The sequence below is a fragment of the Callithrix jacchus genome, chromosome 1, assembly GCF_049354715.1.
Source record: "Callithrix jacchus isolate 240 chromosome 1, calJac240_pri, whole genome shotgun sequence".
NCBI classification, from domain to species: domain Eukaryota; kingdom Metazoa; phylum Chordata; class Mammalia; order Primates; family Cebidae; genus Callithrix; species Callithrix jacchus.
Window position 1 is genome coordinate 165136744 of NC_133502.1, and position 23040 is coordinate 165159783.

Consider the following 23040-nt stretch of genomic DNA (forward strand, 5'->3'; position numbering starts at 1 on the left):
ACTTGTTTAAAAATGGATTGCAATTCCCTGCTCCCCATTAAAAAAATAATAAAGAGCATCTTTCACTAGATCTTAATTTTACTGCTTACTTTCTGTCCCCAATTAAACTAATGGGAGTTGATGCTATGAGATTTTTGTTTCAGTGCTAAAGAATAATAAAGCTTCACCCAGACCAGCGTCTTCTCCCAAATAGATTTCTCGCTACTTTTTCAGGAGTTTGTCTTCAACATTTGACCTGAAGCAGAATGCAGCCCAGTTCTCTGCTGGTAAGTAGCTTTCTGCTGCCTCCAACGATGACTGAAATTGCAGCATGGGTACGCAGAGGAGGCTCTAATCCAGGCACCCAACCATGGCTTCAGCACCCTGGAGTTAGAAGCCTGCTTCCAAGAAGTGCCTCCTCCATTGGCCCTGATCTCTGAGCATCCCTGTGCCTATCAAACGGCAAAGTGGACAGACACAAAATAACCTCTGCTGCATTATGCACTGAGGGCTTATTGTATTGCAGGACAGGGCTGTGTTCCCTGGCTGCTGCAAAACGGAAACATTCTCTGCACTTGGTCACTCTAGAGAGGATTTCATGAGGGAGACTTCTTTAGGATTCTATGGATTTCTAGCGCCATTACCCTTGGGACTTGGTTCCTGCTTTCAAACTGGCAAATGGAGGAACAACAATTCTCCATTCTCAGGCATAACCCAGGCAGCTGGTGTTTCCATCTAGCATTTAAGTTTAGTTTAGCACTTTGCTATTCAAAGCTGGTCCTCTGTGCTCATGGACATAAAGATGGAAACAGCAGAAACTGGGGACTACTGAGCAGGGAAGAAGGGACAAGGCTTAGAAAGTAAATATTAGGGACTATGCTCAGTACATGAATGAAGGGATCATTCATTCCTCAGTCCTTAGCATTATGCAATATACCCAGGTCTGTACCCCCTGAATCTCAAGAGTTGAAAAAAAATTAAAAAAAGGAAAACATACAAAAATAGTAAAATAAAACATACATAACAATTAATGTAATCATTCTACTCCTAGGAATTTGTCCTACAGATGTATTAGTATGCTCCGACATACACATAAAGTTGTTCACTGAAATATGCTTTGGAAAAGCAAAAAACTGGGCGCAACCTAGATGTACATGAATAAAGCAGTGGTTAATAATTATATGATTCAATCATTAAACACATGTTCAGCAGGAACTGGGGACACAGCAATGAACAACATGGACAAAAATCCCTGCCCTCATGGAGCATCTGTTATCCCTATCATGGAAAAATATGGCATGCCTGAAATGTACGAGGAAGATCTATAAACATTGATAGCTCTCCAAGAGCTATGAGTAAGTGAAAAACTCAAAGTGCAGAACAGAATGGCTGGCTAGCTAGCTAGCTAGATAGTTACATCACATGATCTCACTTGGAAACACATATTTTAATTTATATAAAATTGTGGTGACTGGAAAAGGAACTTAATGGTCCTTTGGAATTGAGATCCGGAAAAAAGATGACCTGAAATATTTTTGAGAAACAAATTAAAAAGCTGGTCCTCAGACCTAGCAGCTCATTTGAAATGCAGAGACTCAGGATTTATTACCTGTGGGCTACTGACACATGATCTGTATTTTAGGGCAATTGGTTTGTACATTAGAGTTTGAGAAGCACTGGTATAATTCATGTGTATTGAGTTCTGACTTTAAGCAGACGTATGAAAAATTCCCACCTTTAGATAGGGTTTTCGTGTATAATAATCATGATGAGCTATTATTTGCTTCCTGGCTCTTAGAGGATCATATGCTTTAGACCAGGAGTGTCCAATCTTTTGGCTTCCTGGGGCCATGTTGGAAGAATAACGGTCTTGAGCTACATATAAAATACATTAATAGCAGTAATAGCTGATAAGGTTAAAAAAATTACCAAAAAAACCACCTCACAATGTTTTAAGAAAGTTCACAAATTTGTGTTGGGCCACATTCAAAGCCATCCTGGGCTGCATGTAGCCCGCAGGCTGTGGGTTGGACAAGCTTGGTTTAGACCATGTCCATGTGCTTGAGTACACACATTAGCTAGAAGCCGTGCAGTGTTTACAGAGCAGCGCTTCAATCCCAGATCCATCATTTACAGGCTGTGTGGCCCTGAATGCCATGCTTTATCTCTCTGGGCTTCAAATTTTCTCATGTAAAGAGTACAAGCATCAATCTGCTTTGTCAACATGTGTCATGGGAGAAACATCTGCCTATGCCCCTCAAACACAGGCTTTGAAAAGTTTTACAATATGGATTTTGTTTTTACATATTGGAAAACTATGTAAATAGTTTTACAATATGGATTACGCTTTTAGGGTATTAGGAAATGGACAGAAGATGCGATGTGTTGAAATTAGAACAGGTAGTAGGTAAGCTAGACTGATGCGTAGCCCAGCAAGGCTTGCTGGTTAAGCTTCATGCTGTTTAAAAGGGCCCCCTTTCCTATTGGTCTAGTGACACTTCTATGCTTATCGTTGAATATTTTTCATATCACTTCAGAGGTGGGAGATTAGCACACCACTGAAACTTTTGGATCTAGCCCCAGGCCCTTTATCAAATTCCACAGAGTAAATATGAACATTTAAATCCCACATTTCCTAATAAGATACATTTCACGATAGAATGTTCACACAGAAGAGAAAGGGTGACTCTATATGACACAGATGATAGAACACATTGGAGAGATTATGTTTCCCGAGGTTGTGATTCCACACTGCTAGCTGAGCTGTCCACTTCCCATAAGCCTGACTCCCAGAGTATAAAGTGCTGCGCTTTTTCCCCTATCCTGGGCATTTGATGAAAGTACCATGTTTACCAAAACATGTCCTGCTTGGAAGAAGTTGAGAGGATAACCCTGGCTTCAGTCCAGAAATGAGGTTTTGGTGGGGAACAAAAAAAAAAACCCCCATCTTTATCTGATGTTTGGCTTCTGGAATTTGGGGAAAGGAGTGCGACTTAAGGCAGAGAAAGGAATGTTTATTGAGAACCTACTGTGTGCTGGGACCTTTGCTTATTTGCCTGTTAAATCCTTGCCACAGCTCTTAAAGAATATTTTAAGGTAAAACTCCACGTTATTGCTGAAGATCTTGAGAGATTTACAGAAGTTAAGAAATTTGTCCAAAGCCACACAGCTTGGAAGGGGCAGACAATGGGATCTGAACCCTGTTAGTTTTTAACAGCAGCACACCAGCCAGGAAGAGGATCTAGTTTCTGCATAATCATCATATGCAGGTGTGCTTTGCCTACCACTCCTCCTTAGTGATGAACCTGGCAGCCCCGTATGTCATGTGGTTCTTCTCTCTGACAGATATGAAACAGGTGCCAATTTCATTTAATTATCTCAACACCAGGAAGTGAGCATTGTTACTATTACTCTTAATTTAGGGATGGGGGAAATGGAGGCTTAATTAAATAATGTGCCTACAGTCACACAGTTGACCAAAGGCAAGCTGGGACTCTGAGTCCAGAGCTGGCCTCTTAAACACCAACTCATTATATCCCCAAATTGTTGGATCATGTGAATTACCTGGAAATACTGGTAAAAATTCACTTTCCCAATCCCCTTATCTGGGAAAAATGGTGGGTCTTGGTGCAGTCTCATGTGATTCTTATGATCAGGTGAGTAGGAAAGGCTTCACTAAGCTCCTGGTCATTGGAGTCGAGCAGCAAATGTGCTATGCTTTGTGTCAGATGCTCTCAGCCTCTGTCTGAGATTTGCACTAGTCTTATTTTACAGAAGAGGCCACAGAAACTGGGAAGAAGACTGGCCAATGCTGATAGAGCAGAAAACAGTAGAGCAATATCAGAAACTCACAGGAGCAGAGGGTAGAAATGCAGTTGTCAGGAACTGGGTGAAGGGCAAAATGGGGAGGCTAGGACTAAAGGGTACAAAGTTTTAATTATGCAAGATAAATAAATTCTGGAGATCTATTATACAGTATAGTCCCCATAGCTAATGAAACTGTATTGTGCATTCAAATTTCACTGAGGTATGTTCAACGTTTTGTTTTGTTTTTTGAGACGGGATCCGTAGTGTCACCCAGGGTGAAATGCGGTGGTGCCATCACGGCTCACTGCAGACTTAAACTCCTGGGCTCTAGTGATCCTCCCACCTCAGCCTCTCAAGTAGCTGTGACTACTGCTGTGCACAACACCATGCTAAGCTTTTTTTTTTTTTTGTAGCCATGTGCTATCACTACAATACTCAGACTGGTCTTGAACTCCTGGCCTGAAGTGATCTTCCCATCTTGGCCTCCCCAAAAACTAGGTGTTAAATATTCTTAGCACAAAAAACTAAATAAACAAAGAGGATAGGAGAAGACTATATAAGGTAATGGCTCTATCTATGGCCTTGATAATGGTGATGGTTTCACTAGTATATACTTATCTCTACACTAACTGAATTGTGTACATTAAATATAAACAGCTTTTTATATGTCAATTATATTTAATAAAGTGGTTTGAAAAAAAGAAAGTTGCCAGGCGTGGTGTCTCACGCCTGTAATCCTAGCATTTTGCGGGGCCGAGGTGGGTGGATCACCTGAGGTCAGGAGTTCAAGACCAGCCTGGCCATCATGGTGAAACCCCATCTTTATTAAAAAAAGAAAAGAAAAAAAAGAAAGTTAGCTCTCTGATTCCAGGCCCTATGGTACACACAACATTGGTCTTGATTCCTGCAGAATATGTCAGAAAACCTTGGAAACATGAAGTCACATAAAAGAAAAGATTTTTTTCCACAACCAGTTCAGGAGTCAGGCCAGGAAAATTCACCCCTTGACTCCTCTAATCCAGCCTCTAACTGCTATCCTCAGTGAATTTCCAAGATCTTTCTAATGATCCCCCAAAGAAGGCAGTAAACTGCTATGTTTCCAAGTGTCAAGTTGAAGATTTTGCTAAGAGCTTGAATATTGAAGAATATTGCTCTGTAGAGAAGTTTGGGAATAGCCTTGAAAATCAGAAGCTAATGCCTCCTTTTAATTAATACTGTCTCCACTAACAACCTCTTTTTCTTTTTCTGCTTTGAATAAGATCATCATTTATTATAAAGCACACAGACTTAGGAGCGCAGAAACACAACTTCCAGGCCTGGTTCTGCCATTAATTCTCTATGGGACCTTGGGATTGGTGCTCCTGTACAGTGTCAGGAGCCATGTCTCTAAGCCTTCAGACAGATTATAGTGCAGACAAACAGGCTGAGGGTTGGAGGCCTGGCTAATTCATTTATTAGTGATGTGATTTTAGGCAATTTACTTAACCCACTGTGAGCCTTGGGTAGCCCATCTACAAAAGGCGGGAGTCTGGCCAGGTATGGTGACTCCCACCTGTATGAAGTAGAATGAAGCAGAATAACAGCACTTTGGGAGGCCAAGGTGGGAGGATCACTTGAGGTCTGGAGTTCAAGACCAGACTGGCCAACATGGCAAAACCCCGTCTCTACTAAAGATACAAAAACTAGCTGTGCGTGGTGGCACACACCTGTAATCCCAGCTACTCAAGAAGCTGAGGCAGGAGAATCAGTTCAGCCAGGGAGGCATAGGTTACAGTGAACCGAGATCATGCCACTACATTCTAGCCTGGGTGACAGAGCAAGACTGTCCAAAACAAACAAACAAACTAAAGAGGAGAGTTTGTACAAATTGTTCTCCAGGGCTTTTCCAGCTATAAAGTCTGTGGTTCTTCAGTAACTTATTGAAGGAAATTGACAAGAGAATAGTAGGATGTATTATAGTTCTCAGAGGCTGCAATATGAAATGGGAAAATGCTGGGAGCCTTGAAGGCATGACTGCTCAGTGAACTTTGGTGTTAAACCCAGATGCTACCATTTCTTTAGCTGTTTGACTGCTAGGCTAGTTCGCCTAATCTCTCTGCGCTTCAGTGTTCCACAAATGTTTCTGTGCTTTTGCTTCTCAGCATCTTATGATGTGCTCAGATAAGACAGCATCTTATCCTAAGACACATTGTAAGATAGCATGTTTTTGTCCAACCCTTTGAGATAGCCATGGGACTTTATTTGACCAGAAACAGAAGCAGAATTTCACTGCTAGGAGAAAGTTATGCTAGCCAAGTTTGTTTCTCACTATGAAAGCATTAAGGGATGCACATAAAGGTGATTCTTCTGTCAGTCTAGATTTCCAAATACCAGAATGGCCAGGGCCCCTGCCATGCAGGGAGAGGAATGTGGTATGACCAACACATAAACACTTTCACAGTCAAGCCACTGCAGTTTGAAATTGTTTGTTCCCAAGACACAGGCTAATGCATTCTGACCAGTATATCCATTTCCTTTTATTCATAAAGCCAAGTTGTTAATGGCTCCTTTGCAACAGATGTGAAAAGATCAAATAGAAAAACACATAAAGTATGTAGTATCGGACTAGACACATAAAAAATATATGCACTATTAAAGAAGGGGAAAAGGGAAAGGGAGGAAAGGAAGGGAAAAGAAGCTTTCAGAAGGAGCACGTTTAATTAATCATCTCTTAGGAAGGCACTAGAAAAATCGTAGGCCAGAACCGCTTTGGAGGTCACTTAATAAGAACTGACTCAGTATCGTCATTGGGGGAATAAGTGAGTGCTACCAACAACAACCAGCTTTTCTCAAATCCTTATAGAAAGCCCTTCTGTCTTGTCAGGCACAGGGTGTGGGTGCTGAATCCTCAAATCCTATATCTTACCCCAAACTGTCCTCTTACGCTATACAGTATGTACAACTGATAAGCAGACAAGATTGAAAAGTCCCTTTCTACTAAATCTCTCATGAGCTCCTCCAGCTCTTTGCAGGTCATTCTTGAGGGTCTATGGGCACATGCCTGCTGCCAGCAGAACTGCCTTATTTATGATGAGGTTTCCTGCAAAATCTACCGCTGCAGTTTGCTCAGTCCCCATTCACAGGCAACTTCTCCTTTCTGCCACTTCTGAGACAGGTTCAATAATAGTTCTTGACTGATGTTTATCTAAATCGCTGCAATCTATAACCAAAGTTGACCTTTCTTCCTTGTAGGAATGAAGTAGAATAAATGAGGGTAAGAGAGGGGGGAGAGTAAAAAACAAATAAATAAGCATTAAATACCACCAACCTTTGGTGAGTTTATCTCACTTAACAGCCTGTCAATTCCCACACTGACAGTGACCCTTTGTGGATGACTAAGACCAACACTGTGCACAGGAAGGGATAAGAAACAACAAAACTTGACATCATTTACTGGATTTGGGGGCAATTTGGAAGTGAAATCTTTGGCTCTTCACATTTTCCACAGAACTTGACATTTCACCGAAGGTTTTTGTGTTCATTCATGTCCATTTCAACATGGTTCCTAATCCAATGGTCTCTCAGCACCACCCTGTCTCTCAAAACTAGCCCCATTTTCTTCCTAGAAATAAACTATATTTTGACTTTTGTCTGAACTCCATGTCCTTCTTTCTTGATGTTTTTATGTCTCTCCTTCAGTCCTTCCATCTTGCACACCTTTCCCACTTCCCCACCTTCTGCCATCTGTCTCTGTACCTCCTTGACCCTGTTCACTGTTCTCTATCTCTTAATTCTTTCCTTGCTTGCTCTCCCCTCCTGCTGTGATGTACTGTTGTTTAGTGGCTCTCTTTCCCTGCCTCTGCTCTGTCTGAGTCTGCTTGTCACTCTTGTCCTATCTTTATCTTTCCATGTGAGTCCCTCAATGTGCACCATGCTTAATCTTTGCACACAGCGCAAACCCTTGGACTGTTCAGGAAATACCACCCCATGCTCACCCCCAGGAACAGACTGTAGCCTCCATGCAGTGACCTGAAGAGGTAGCTCCCCATGGAGTGGTCTCTGCCTAAGGTTGCTCCTTAGTTACAAATTTGGTCTCCCACTGGGTCCTCACTCTACATTGAGAGCAGGATACAACACACGGCTCTCCTCACCACATGCTGATGTGGGATATGAAGTAGTTACATACATCCCGTCTTATTCTCGCAGAACAAGAAACCAGGGAGCACTGGTTTGGGAGTCAGGAACTCTAACTTTCAGTGCGAGAAGAGTTCAAATCAATGTGAGTATTAAGCCAGTTATATTCTTTCCTGAGCTTCCATTTCTCCATCTGTACAAGTTAGGACTGATATAGTTAATCTTTGAGTTCTTCTCTAGTTCAGAGACATTACATTTTTAAGCGCTTTGTAAAGCAGAAATCCAGGTTGCTCTTTCAGAGATTCAAGAGAGGAAATGAAAACACAGACCTCTCTTATATCAGCAGTTGCTAGGTGGGGTGATCTCGGCAGGGGCAGGGAGGAGAACAAAGCAGAACTGTAGCTGTCACACAGGAGACACTAGCTGGTAGGGAGTTTGATATCCCAGGCCAGGCAATTGTCAGGAAATGAGGCATATGGTGAGACGGCTGGTGGCAGTACTTGCTGGCTACTCTCTAGGGCTAGACCAGAGATGCCTTAGAGGAGGTAGGAAAGGAAGTAGTAGGAGGAGAGAAATGACAACTGCATTTGATGCTGAAATACTTGCAGGCTTTCAAGAACGTGAAGGACAAAGGAGCTCCCTCCTCCCCACTGTCTGGGCTCAGGAAGGGAGACTTGAAAAAAGATAAATTTAGACTCATCAGAAGTTGCTTGCCTTTCCAGTTGGGAGGCAACCGACTTAGCATGGTTCCAAGAGGTTACATGGTCTGGAGACGGAAAAATTGCAGGATGAGAGAGCTTAAATGGAATGGATTGCTCTAATATAATGGTGGTATTCTTGGGAGTTTTCTAATCTTGAGGCTGTTATAAAAAGAGAAAATCCTGGCCTGTTTACTATACGCTCCTCCAAGGACAAATCAGGGCACTTAGGCTCTGGCTATTCAGAGCCAATCCAAGGTTGAAAAGTTGGAAACAATGAGCAGTGTTTGAGGCAGAACAATGACTTCTAATGGGCTAAAATTGTGTCTGAGACTGGTCACTCCCAGGCCAACCTTTAAGGTACCACGCTCTTTCTTACTGAGGAGTCAGTTGGCTGGAAGATAAGCACCCCAGGCAGTTAAGAGATCTGAGAACATGGGCTGATCCCACAATGACTTGCTTTGGGACCAAGTCCCTTCCCTGCATGTAAAATGAGATGCCAGGATTTAATGAAGTTTGTTCAGGATCTAGCCTCTTACTACCCATGTGGATCCTTCTTTTGGACCAAGCTATTATTCACACAGAAGAATGGTACATTGGCTCCATTATCAAATGTCAGCCACTCTGAGAGCTGCTGTGAGAAATCAAACTCCGTAAAACATGCAATGTACCTATGGAAATGGCTGGCTTCTGTTAAAAGCACCCCGTTCTAAAGACGAAGCAGTAGAATTATGCTTGTCATGGGTGGGGTTGGGGTTTGAAGGCAGGTTCATTGGCAAGTCTGTTTTCTTGACTCCTACTCTGGCTTATCCCTATGTCTGGGCCTTTGCAGGCTCCTTCCTGGACAGGAAAACGCCCTTTAACTCTTATCTCTCCCAAGAGACACTATTCTTTGCTGTGACTTCAAACCTCAGTTCACAAGTCTTGTCCTTTGAGAAGCCCTTTATCTTTCCTTCTGATTCCTTTCAACAAGCTTCACATGGGAACTCTTTGGAAACCATTGTCTTACTTTGGAACACTGCTTTGCAAATTAAAATTTTATATTTTTTAAAAACGTGTGTGTCATCTTGCAAGCTTTTAAATTTCTTCCTCGAAAAGAAGGAATAATGCCTTGATTTTTTTCTTTTGTATTCCAAGCAGTATTATTCTACCCATGATGTTGCTCAAGACACACTTTCATAGACAACTAAAATTATAGGAAACTAGTATCATAGAGTCTCAGCATTGAACAGCAGTTCTCCAGACTCAGAGCTTTTCCTAATTTTTATTCTTTTTTTAAATAGAGACAAGTTTTCACTCTGTTGCCCAGACTGGATTGCAGTGGCATGATCACAGCTCACTGTAATTTTGAATGCCCAGTCTCAAGTGATGGTCCTGCCTCAGCCTCCTGAGTAGCTGGGACTATAGGTATATACCACCATGTTCAAACAATTTTTTAATTCTTTTAGCAGAGATGGAGTCTTGCAAAGTTACCCCGGCTGGTTTCAAACTCCTGGGCTCAAGTGATCCTCCCACCTAGGTCTCCCAAAGTGTTGGAATTATAGGTGTGAGCCATGATGCCTGGCTCAGAACTTTTCCAGTAAAGTAGCATTCAGCCTCTGCTTGAGCATCTGCGTCAGGGATCCACCTGCTAATTATACCTGAAGTGTCAGAGGGGCCAATTCTTTCTCATTTTCCATCTTATGCCCAATAACCGGCATGGTACATGGGAAAGGGGAGGTTCTCAAAGAGTATATAATGATGATAAGGATGAATGGTTTTGGTGAATTCACATCTCCATTCTCATTCTCTAAAATGAGAGTAAGAAGGTATGTTGAATTGAAATATAAGAGCAAGGTTTTAGAGTCAGCTGGACTTACATCTGATTCCTCACTCTACCTCTCACTACAGGATGACCTTGAGAAAGTCGCTCGACCTCTCTGAATTAACTTCTCAATTGTAAAATGGAGGTCGTAGTGCCTCCAACAATTCTAATAATGAAGCTAAAATGAAATTGTCTTGGCTCTCTTACTTCCTAGAAGGGGGTCTTTGGAATGCTACTTTAGATTTCTGTTTTCTTCTGTGTAAAAAGGATGATAATAGCCCCTGTCTCACAGGATCATTGTGAGGATTACATAAATAAATAGACAGAAAGTATTAGAATGTCTTTTAGTATATGCTGAATCAATGTTAGTGGACATTATTATTGTAGTAGTTTGTAGTAAAGAGTTTGACATAGAATAGTTGTTAATAAACAGTAACAATTATTACCACTCATAACACAATTATAACTACTATTAGTAAGATGATGGAATGGAAACAATGAATTTATTACTAGTTCTGATTTTTATTGATATGACCTCAAATGATATGGAGAACCTTGCTTTGTGATAATATCTTATTCTTTTTTATGCAAACATGGCTAAAGGTATATATAGTGCGTATATGCACTGTGTGTGTGTGTGTGTTTAGATAATCCTTTCTTATACATACAACAAATCTCACTCTACTATCTTATGGTTCTTCAAGCATTGAGGCATGAATAAGTCATCACTCAAAGTTTCTCTTCTTCAGGTAGAACAGTTCTGGTTTCTTCAACTGTCCAAGGAAACCCTTTACCAAGATCTTACATGTTTAATCTTCACATCGTCTGGCCAACCTACCCATTACTCACTGTTGAGCGAGAAAAGCAATTTCTAAACAGCTTTACTGAGATTTGGGGTGTGTGTGTGTGTGTGTACATGTGTGTGTGCGTGTGTGTGTGTGTGTACACGCGCGCACAGATAGGAAAAAACAAAGGGGGAGAAGCAGAAGTTTTAAGAGCATTCAGAAAAATGTTAATTCTAGGTATTTCTGGGTGGTGGAATTTTTATTTTCTACTACATTAAATGTCTTTGTTTTTGAACTATCTGAATAGCATACATAAAATACTTATTTTTCAGTAGATTGAGAGATTAATTTTTTTTCAAAATGCCATTAACTGTACTTATAGGATAATTTAAGATTGAATTTAAAATATGTGGATAGAGTTAGGAAAATGGAAAGGTGGGACAAATATATGCTAAGTGTCTGAAAAAGAAACCTTATGGAATAAATTTTGCTGACTTTCAACTCTGCTTAATAGGGTACCTGTGAGCTTAAAGTGATGTTGGCCAGAATAACAGGTCTCTACCCCACTATGCCCACAGCTTCCTCCCCATGCCCAGGTTGTTTGTCAGTGACTCAGACCAGCAATGTGCAAGTATCCACAGCATACCTAAATGTCATCTGGAAGACTTGGCCTTGGTTCACATGCTGGGTCCGGTTGTTGTAACCATGTAGCATTTCTCCAAAGAGGGTATCATTGAATTTGGAGTCAGGTTTGAGGCACTTGGGGCCCTCACAGACATCTGAGAGCATCAGGCAGGATTTTCCATCAGGAGCCAGTTTGTACTCCTCCACGCAACTGTATGATAAAACAGAGCTGAGAATTAGCTTCACATCCTGAATGCCCCCATTGGGGGTGACCTAAAACCAAGTCCTCCTTTGCCTGCAAAACAGGTCACAATTTAGGAAGGAGATAGCTATTCTGCCAGGAATCTATCTAGGGCACAGGTGTCTAGAGAGAAGCACATTAATACTGCAAATTGTTAAATTCAAGGAAAGTCATTTGTGACATTTTGGAGGAGTCAAGGGGACACCAGCGTGCACATCCACACACAAAGCAAATTTAAAAACGGTTTCCCATGAACACACAGACTTTAAAAAGCATGACAGACCAATTCACACAGAATTATCAACTAATATCTCAAACCAGAATTTATTCCCAATCCATCTGTCAACCAGGGTTGAAGACTGTAGCAAATACAAGGTTTTTTAAAAAATCATTCTCGTAGCTCAGAGGTGAACCTTCCAGGACCACGGACAGCACAAGGCTTCTGCTCACTTAGCGATGTCAGCAGCCTCCGTTGGTCTAACCACCATTTCTGATAGTCAGAAAAGCCCTTGACAAGCCTTTGAGACAGGGTTGGCCTCACGTATGGACAAAGCAGGCATCTGAATAAAGTATAGAAAATAATATTTGCAATCTGAAAAGAGTTGAAGTGGCAAAGAGATCTGAGAGAAGCATGGGCTGGAGGGGTTGGGGGAGGTGGGAGCAAGAAATCAGAGATCTCGGCCCCTGAGAAATCATTCCAGAAACTGGAATTCTATGAGTGTCTACCTTTTCAAAGTTCAGTGCTAGGCACTAGGGGTATGGTGCACATAAATAAGTAAAGACAGATAAGAGAATGGGCTATGAGACTGAATAAACCTGTACAAATGCTGTTTTTCTCTTTGTGACCCATGTGAACGTGAGTGACTTAACTTCTATGATCTCCAGTTTCCTCAGGTGTGAAATAGACAATCCGATTCTACCTTAATTCAGTAGAATACTATGTTTCTATTTATTATGTGCCATTCACTGGACACTTTGTGTATTTATTATCTAACCATGAAGAAAGAGTAGTATCATCATTTCTGCTTTACACATAAGCAAAATAAGAAACCAAGAAATAAAGCATGCCATACTGTGAGTAAGGAGCAAAGTTGATATTCAAATTCAGGTCTGTTAGAAAAAGGGAACTTTGTCTATTTTTGTCTCCTTCAAATCTAGTGGCTTCTATGTGCACATGACCCTGGGTTATGCCAGTTTGAGACAGTATAAAGCAGGCCATCTCTCATTTGCCTTTCTTTCAAAGGGTGTAGCGAAGATCCATTGAATCTAACTGCAAAGGGACTCAGGAACTCAGATGGGAGAAGGAAGAGGCTCTGTATGGTAGTTTGGAAAGAAAATGTACTCAGATTATAGGAACCAGTAGCTGATGCTACAGCTATAGAGCTGAACTAGAGGCAGAAAGAAGACAAGCATAGCTGAAAGCTTGACCCAAGATCACTCTAGTGAAAAGCCAGGAAGTCTCATGCGTGAAGCAAACTGTCACTCTTTCCTTGCTTCCCCCTAATCCCTGGTGTACTGTACTGATGCACTGACAGTCTTTCTAATGTTCACATGTTCCTTCCCAGAGTACAGTGGGGAAACCTCTTGGAAAAGGACCCTGTCCCAAAGCCTTGGTAAAGTCTAACCCTTTCTTTTTGCATCTGTTAAATATCATTAACTCTCTTTTACTAGAGTTGCAGTGCAGATGAAATGAGTGTATATGAAAGTAAATAGTATATGATGAGTGCTTGATAAAGTCTAGTTTCATCCATTTATCCGAGGGGGGCTTCCAGAAAATAGGGAGAAATGGTTTACTGGGTACACCAGCTACAGTTCTCTCTCTCTTTCTTTTTCTTTCTCTCCCCCTCTACACATACCCATATCCCTGTGTGCCTGTGAATAAATACATTATTGTTGAAGATGAATAAACATTATCAAAGTGTATAGAGTAAAATATGGAACTTCTTCACTTCCCACTCCTCACTTCCTGTCCCAGAGGTCACCATTGTTAATCATTATGCATTCTTCCAGAATTTTTTCAATACATTTAAATATATATATATATATAGTGTGTGTGTGTGTGTGTGTGTGTGGTGTGTGTGTGTGTTTGTATATACATACACATTTCTTTGAATTTGTAGACTAAACTGGGGGGATTTATATACATACACACGCATTTCATGATAAACTCACACAGAATTACACTACATATTGTTGTGAGACATGCATTTGCACCTGATGCTATTTCTTGGAGATCTTTTCAAAACACTATACATATATATCTATCTTTTTTAATAGTTATTTGGCACTCCGTGGTATAAATGTACCATAATGCTTTTAACTAATTTTTATTGATGGGCACTTTGGCTGTTTATAGCTGTTTGTTATTACCAACAGTGCCATAATGAAGATGTTTTCACATATATCATTGAGCACTACTATGTTTCTATAAAACAGATATTTAGAAAAGAAACTGCTTAGTCAATGTTTTATGAATTTTAAAATTTTGATAGATCTACCAAATAGTCGCCTGTAAAGCCTTTACCAATTTACAAGCCTATAATTGATGAATGGGAGACCCCATTTTTCAACATCTTTCATGTTCATTACTGCCTATCTAGGATAGGAAAAAATAACCTAATTTTGTTTCGATTTGCATTCCCCTTATTACTGGTTAAGTTCAGCATCTTTTCATGCTATGGTCATTTGTATTTGTCCTTCTATAGATTATCCATTCATGTGCACTGATCATTTTTCTATTGTGATATTTGCCTTTTTCTTTGTATTTGTTTGTATATGCTCTAAATATTCACTGGGTAGTTAATAATTTTATTCCAGTCTGTGTGTGTATTTTAATCTCACCTTTGATATCTCATAACCACTCTCTTCTGGTTTTTTATTGTGTCTGAGATTTGTGCAATGTTTAGAAACCCACAAGATGATAAAATATTTTCTATATATTACTGTAGTATTGTATAGATTTTAAAAATATCTGGTTATTTAATATGTATGGCATTCATTTTTGAATGTAGTGAGGGTGGTTATTTTAACTTAAGTATTTTTTAAATGGGTAGCAAATTGTCTGAAGTGTCTGACCTTTCAACAACAAATCGTTATTTTTTTAATGTATGCAATCCCTACATATGCCATGAATACATGGTTGATGTTTTTCCTATTTAATTATCTGTATATTCCTATAATAATTCCAAACTGTTTTAATTACTATAGCTTTATAGCATGTTTTGGATATAGTAGTAAAATTATACTCCTTCCCCTCATCAACACTATTTTTCTATTTCAAAATTTCCTGACTGTTCTTCCATATTTTTCTTTCAAATGAATTTTAGAATAAGCTTATAAAATTATATGTAAATTCCTAGTGGAATTTTGGGTGGCACTGCTTTGAATTTGTAAACTAAATTGGGGGAAGGTTTTATTATTAATTTTATTTTCTTTTATTTAATAAATATGTTTTGAGAGTTAACTCTGTGCTAGGCACTTCTGATAATTGTGGCAAAGACAAAGTCTTGCATTCACCACACTGTGTCCTCTTCCTGGACCTGTGTTCAGACTGCATGTCTAAGACTCTTGCAGTTGGGCTGAATGGGCCATGTAACTGGATTCTGAACAACGCAATCTGTGCTGACAAAAGAGAAGTCACAGACAGACTTAGTCTTTTCAAAACATGCTGATTTTCAAGCCACCTCTTCCCTTGTTATGGCAAGCTTGGAAACTATGTATTCCTAATGCATTTTACAGGATGGAGGAAGACTACCACACTCACAATGGATCTTGTACAAACAAGAAATTAACTTTTGTGTGCAAGCCGCTGGTTGCAGGAGGAGGCTTCATATGCTACAGGAAGAAAGCTTCTCTTATCCTAATACAGCATCTTTATAATACGGAGTATTCTCATTCAGTAACTCCATTTACCAACTGTTCTTTTAAAACATTCGGTGAAGTTTTTGACCTTTTGTTATAAAGGTTTTGCACGTGTCTTTTTGGAGATTATTTACAGGCATTTATGAAAGATGCTATGCTGTAGAAGTTTATCCAAGTATGTTTTGGATCCAGACTAACAAGAGTCCAAATACTGATTCTACCACTAACCAGTTTTCTGACCTCAGACAAACTACTTATCTTCTCTGTACTTCCTTTGCTCATCCAAACAGAAGAGAAAAATTCTCTTGTTGTAGTCTTTTACACTTCAGAAATAGAATCAGTTTTTCATTTATGTTTTCTCTTATGTTTTCTATAGTTACTGTTGATTGAGTAAAGCTAATACTGATTTTTCCAAGTTGATGTTGCATCCTGTGAACACAAAGAACTTATACATTCAAACATGTCTACTAAGTTGTTCTAAATGATAAGCATATATTTGCCCAGTATGGATATTAGAATTATGGAATGAGTTTAAAAAAAACTATCCTTTTTTGTTTCTTTCTCTGGATCAGTTTATGTAAGATAGATGTTATCCATTACTTGATAATTTGATAAGTCTTCCCTTGGGCTTGATGGCTTCTTTTCAGTCGTAGATATTTAGCTCTTATCATTTATTTCCTTATTATCTGCCTATTTAGATTTTCTATATCCTCATGACTCAAACTTGGTAATTTGTATTTTCTAACATTATGATGCATTTTATCAAGACTTGCAGATGTACTGGTGTAAAGTTCTATGCAGTGTTCTCATTAAATTTCTTTTATCTTTTATGTTTCTACAGTTAAGGCCCCAGCTCATTCCTAACATGTTTGTGTTCTTTCTTTGCCTTCTCCTCTGAAAAGGCTTTTTGTATTTTGTATTTTATTGATGAGCTTCCTTTTTGCTTTTCTATTTAATTTATTTCAGCTTTTATTTGTATTAATTCCTTCTTGCTGTTTTCTTTGACTTTGTTTTATAATTCTTTTTATGGCTGCTTGGGTCAAATGCCTCATTTGTTTATTTTCAATCTTTCTTGCTTCTTAATAAATGCGGTGAAGCTTCTGACTAAGGCTTTGCCCATACCCCATAAGTTTGATATGCAGCCCTCATGCTCCTGCTCATTTCTAACGAGGTGAAAATTTGAGTTTGATTTTTTTCCATAGCCAAGTGTCACTTAGAATATATTTAAATTATAGTTCTCAAATAGATAGATTTGTTTGTTCCTTTTTTTTCTAATATTACTGCATTTTTAGTTTGACAATGTAGTTTGTATAATTTCCATGTTGGTGAATTTATTAAGATTCTAAGGGAGTCACAAGTTGAGGTTTCAGAGCTAATTAAACTTGAGTTCAAATATAGGTTGTGCCATCTACCAGCTATATGACCTTGATCAAGTCAGCTAATTTCCCTAGGCTTCAGCATCATAATCTATTCAGAAAAATGACAAAACTTATCATGGGGCTGATGTGAGAAGCAGAGATAACTTACACAAAGGATGAAATTGTATCTCTCATACAGTATTCAAGTAACTCATCAGCGGTTATGCTTATTATTGTTATTGTTGTTGTCATTCAGTCTATTAGCCCGTTTACACATGCTAGGAAGTATAAATTTATATCCAATGGTTCTCATATCCTAGTTGCTGGCTTCTCTCTAGATTTGGTTCCTTCTCTTTCCTGCTTCACAGCACATAATTGGAAGCTTCTTAGGTGGCATTCATTGTAAATAAGCTATACATATAATGTGTATATTTGTACATATGAAATTATACAGAAGTTAAATATATGCATTATTTATGTGTGTGTGAATGTGTGTGTCTTTGTCTCTGCATGTGTGTGTTCATGCACAGGTATTTGCAAAGCTCAGTCCTTCCTTCAGGATCCCACAGTTTAGTGAAATGTTTTTATATGTATGTCCTGGTTTGCTCCTTATAATCTGTAATAGGTGGAATAATGGCCTCAAAATGCCCACATCCTAATCCCGAAAACCTGTGGTTATCTGACATGGCAAAAGAAACTTCAGAGATGTGATTAAGTAAAGGATTTTGAATTGGGAAGATTATCCTGGATTACCTGGGTGGTCCCAATATCATCACATGGTTCCTCAAAAGAAGGAGATAAGGGTGTTAGTCACAGGAGGAGATGCAACTTGGAAGCAGAGGAGAAAAAGAGGGGAGTAGCGTAAGGAGCCGTGAGTCAATGAATGCAGATACCCCCTAGCAGTTGGAAGAGGGAAGGAAACAGATCTTGCCCTAAAGCCTCCAGAAAGAATGCAGCACTACCACTGTCTAGATTTTAGCAGTATTGACCTTGAGAATTGTAAAGTAAATGTGTGTTATTTTAGGACACTAAGTTTATGGTGATTCATTACAGAAGCAAAAGAAAATGCACGACATGTATAGGGAGGTATTGTTTCCACTTTCAGATGAGAATACTGAGGTTTAGAGAAGTTGCGTGACTTGTGCATGGAGGTATGTCTAGTCAATAGTGGCGCCGGGAATTAAACCTAGGAGCTCAAGACGTGTGTGTGAATGTGTGTGTGTACGAATTTAAGCATATCACAACTGTGGATTTAGAGTAATTTTTCTTTTCCCTGTGGGTGGGAAAGGATTGTGGCTTGCAGGAGAGATTTGGGGAAAAAAATCCCATCCTCATAAAGGCCAATGATCCTCTCCGTTTTGAAACAGGAGCAATTCTCTCCCCCAAGCCATCTAAGGGCATAGGAAGGTTTATGCTAAGGTCTATCTAGTTGTTGGTTTCCTTTTTTAATTTTATTTTTGTACCATGCCACATAATTATATAGCTTCTTTAGAACATTCTGTCATCTGGGAGTTTTTCCTACAGAAATTCTAGAGTGTAGGCTCACCGGAAACCAGCCAAGATCTACATGAAACTATATTTATACATATGCCAAAATCAAAAATATAAAATGGGTGCAAAGATACAAACTGGGCATTTTAGCTGAAGGCAATGAGTGTGTTACTCTTAACACACACATCACTTTATAGAGAATACCAAAACTAGATGGGACTTTAGAGAGTGCACCATAAAACCTTGTATGTGTTTAGCTAAGAGCATGTTTTTTTTAATCCTCATAGCAACATTGTGAGATAGGTACTTTCATTCCAACATTGCCGCTGAGGATCCTGAGGCTTGGGACATCTAAGTTCACTAATCAAGGTCACACGAGCATTTTGGAAAAGCCAAAACCTTGACTTGGATCTTCTTACTCCAAATCCTGTGCTCCTTCCACTTCATCACAAACGACCTCCTCCTATCTGTTTGTTGTTCAAAGAAGAAAACGAAGACCTGCAGACAATTGGCATTGTGCACAAACTCTCAAAGCAAAATATTTCTTTTTCTCAGGTATTTTTTCCTTTATTTATTAATTTATTCCTCAATGGTTTATGGAATCAACAGAATTATTTATCCAAATGTATATCATAAAAACTTTTTTAAAATAAGAAAGGGAATCAAATTCTTAAAAATATTAAGAATTGGCCAAGTGCGGTGGCTCATGCCTTTAATCCCAGCACTTTGAGAGGCTGAGGCAGCCGGATCACCTGAGATCAGGAGCTCGAGACCAGCCTGGCCAACATGGCAAAACCCCATCTCTACTAAAAATACAGTAAATTAGCCAGGCATGGTGGTGGGTGCCTGTCATCTAAGCTACTTGGGAGGCTGAGGCAGGAGAATTTTTGAACCCAAGAGGCAGAGGTGGCAGTGAGCTGAGCATTGCCCAGTCATTGCACTCCAGCTTGGGCAACAGAGCAAGACTCTGTTCCCCACCCCCCCACCGCAAAAAAAAAAAAAAAAAAAAAGAAAAGAAAAGAAAAGAATACAGAAAAGTTGTTAAGGGTAAGAATAGCTCAAGGAACTGCACACCAGGTAGACTTGGACCAATGTTAGGAATAAATCTAAATATCTTATTATTAAGGCAAGAAAGAAACAGCTTTCCTAACGCAGACACCTGTGAGAAACCTCACCTTGGGATCATCAGGGCTAGAAACAGCACCTAAGGAACTCAACTGCATTAACCCTTCTAACTGATACCATAGGAGTCCTTTTCACCAAGACCCTCGGTATTGTCCCAACATGAACCAAAACGAAGATCAGAGGAGGTGTTCTCTGAGGGGTCTTTAGTTGCAGGTTTTATTCAAAGGAAAATTTAGAGTTTCTAGAAAAAGAAAGGAAAGGAATTCATAGAAAATAGAATTCCATGGGGAACTCTGGATTAATTATATAGCAGATTTTATCTAGTCTAAGATCCCTAACAATTGTAAGAAACACTAGCAGTTTACATAACACTAAGAAACAAACAAACAAACAATAAACTCTGTCAAATCATTAAGATACTTTCTAACTTCAGAAAATATGGGCACTTTAGAATCAATGAAATATGTTTCTCCACTGCATGATTTGGGAGAGCCCTGACTATCCCTAGGTTCACTGGGAACCTGTAAGAGGTAATTAGGGAGCGCAGAATTTTCCATGTGAGAAACTCTGAACATTTCGTTTTCTTCTTTTTTTAATTTAATTTTTTTATTTTTTAACATTTGAGCATCTCATGAAATTAATGTGCCACACAATCCACATTGGAAAATGCCTATCCAAACAAATGGATGGACATTACATGTTTCCATCAATTGTCGGTGAATATTTCTTACACCCAAGTTTCTACAAACGTTTAAAAAGAAAACAAGGTTATAATGTTTGGCGAGAACCTGGCATCAAGTATTGTATGTTAACGATTAGAGGTAAAATCTATGTCCTTCAGCCGGAAGTGAAAGGGGTAAGGGCTCAGGCTTTAACCCAAAAGGTGGAAACCACAATAAACCACGTGCCTGAATGAACTGCCCCACCTCCTACCAATTCTTCCACTTGTTACTGATAATCCAAATGAAGATCACAGTCTCTGTTCTGTAGTTCAGTGTTTTCTACTGTTAGAACAGATTTCAGCTTTGACAATGAAGTTAAGTGGCTTCCAGTTACTATGGATATTAAACACACTTATTTATTTCCTCTCCCTCTTACATAAAGAGAACATTAGACAGAGAGGCTAGTAAGGAGTATTTGAGGCTGGATGTGTTTTTTGAGCCATTGTGTTTTTAGGGCACTTTCATTTAAATTGGAAGCAGGAAGGTTGGGATATCTCAAGCTCCTATCCCATTTTTACCTCCTGACTGGCTGTGAGCACCCCCACCCTGGGAGCCTCAGTTTCCACCTCTAAATGACCTGAAAAATACTGAAACTTCAAAAATGTTGATGAAATGGCTCACTATCTCTTGAATATATGAGAAATAACTCTAGTAGCAAATACTGCCAGAAAAAAGATTACCTCCTGAAAACAAAGCAAAACAAAGAAAACTACAACTTTGCTTTTCTCATACAAGGACAACTATATAATCCACGATGTATTTTTTTCTCTCTGTTTACTTCGGTTGCCAAGAAGCATAAAGCTAAATTTATCTTATGTCGAGTGACTCTTTAACTTAGAGCTTCTGAAACCATTTTCTCTTCCCTCCTTAAAAAGGCTCTGATCATTCCTATCTTTATATGAGTAGCTTTTTAAAAATATATTGTTTTTATGTGAATAAAATAAGTGCTCTTGGAAGTGTGTATTGTAGACACTGTAAACACACACACAAATAAAACAAACTTGGTTGCTAGGTAACTTGCCAAGGCCTTCATAGGAGGTGATGTCCTCTCACCTACGAGGCTGATTCTAAGGGCTTATTCTGCAGGCTTTAGCTTAGTATCCAATGACCTGCGTAACCTATCTTGAATTCACCTACTTCTGTTTACCATTATAGAACTTGCGCTCTGTCAACATCAATCAGGACCCAGTGAGGCTTAGGCACCTCTTTGCCCCTGCTGAACAAGAACCTGTACTCAATGCTTATTTGTGTCTAATAAAAGACCAGGCACAGAGTAGGCACAACAAATCTTAGGTGGATGAATTCTTTAATTCGATCACTATGCTTCTAAATAGGCTTTGGGCAAGCAGTGGGAATGGCAATGCAAACACACAGGTGTCTAGGACCCAGTCCGTGCTCATGAGGAGTTCACAGTGTGACACGTACAGACAGGAATGCAGGTAAATCAACCAAGTTATAGGGCTATCACAAGGAGAGCCATGGGGGCTGTGCAGCCCCAGAGAATGGATGCTTCACTCAGTTTTGGATAACTTAAGCTGATGAGAGGCTGACAATCAGGGAAGCCAGCCAGAGGTCCAATCTGCAAGAGATGTCAGGATTTCACCAGGATAGATTAGAATTTGAGACAAAATGTAAATGTCCCTCTCCCTTGTAAGTAGAAATGAGATAACAGTAAGAAAAATTTAAAAACAGACAAGGAAAAATGTCCTTTCTATATAGGCCCTAACCCCATGTGACATTGAGCCAATATTTACATAGTGTCCATTTGAAAGGATGGGTATCATTACCCTGTTCCAAGGTGACTGTATATCTCACTCCTGATCCCTCTTAGGGCTCAGAGAATACTTGCTAAAAATGTGATGCCTGAATTGAGACTTGGAGGTGAAAGCTAACGGGCCAGGGACAAATGGGTCAGTAGGGGTACGGAGGGGAAGGAGAAAGGCTACAGTGGGAACAATGTCAAAACTCCAGGAACTGAAACCCGGAGGCTTAACCTAGAAAGAGGAACCTAACTGGAAATACAACTGGAAAAGTCAGACTGGAAACTTCTTTAGCCATGTTAATGAAGAAATTTCACTTAACAATTATTAATTGAAAACCCACTATGTGTTGGGCACTGTGTTAGGTGCTGGAGACAAAGTAGTAAACAAGTCATAAAATCCAGTAATTACATAATTAAATGAGATGCTTTTATACTTATTAGACTACTTATAACTATGGTTTACTGAGTGCTAACTATGACAGCCCCTGTGCATGTCTAATTTCATTTAATCTTCACAATGGTGCTACAATCACTTCTAATTCTACATGGAAGAGCAGAGGCTCAGAGAAACTGAGTGACTTGCTGGATGTGGCCAGAGGCCAGCAATAATATCAGATCTGTCTTGACTGAGCCTAGAACCACAATACCTAAGCTTCAATCTTGACAACGT

The 23040-nt window shown here is 39.5% G+C and overlaps 1 protein-coding gene across 7 annotated transcripts in view; it reads right to left on the minus strand.

Annotated features, from left to right (window-relative positions):
• The window catches only part of ASTN2 (astrotactin 2), a 1016905-nt gene that overhangs the window by 379422 nt on the left and 614443 nt on the right, over positions 1-23040 (minus strand). For all 7 annotated transcript variants that reach the window (XM_078375313.1, XM_002743253.6, XM_078375307.1 and 4 more), the window contains one exon: positions 11833-12021. In XM_078375313.1, the coding sequence (XP_078231439.1) occupies positions 11833-12021 (189 nt within the window). The remainder of the gene's footprint in view (positions 1-11832; positions 12022-23040) is intronic.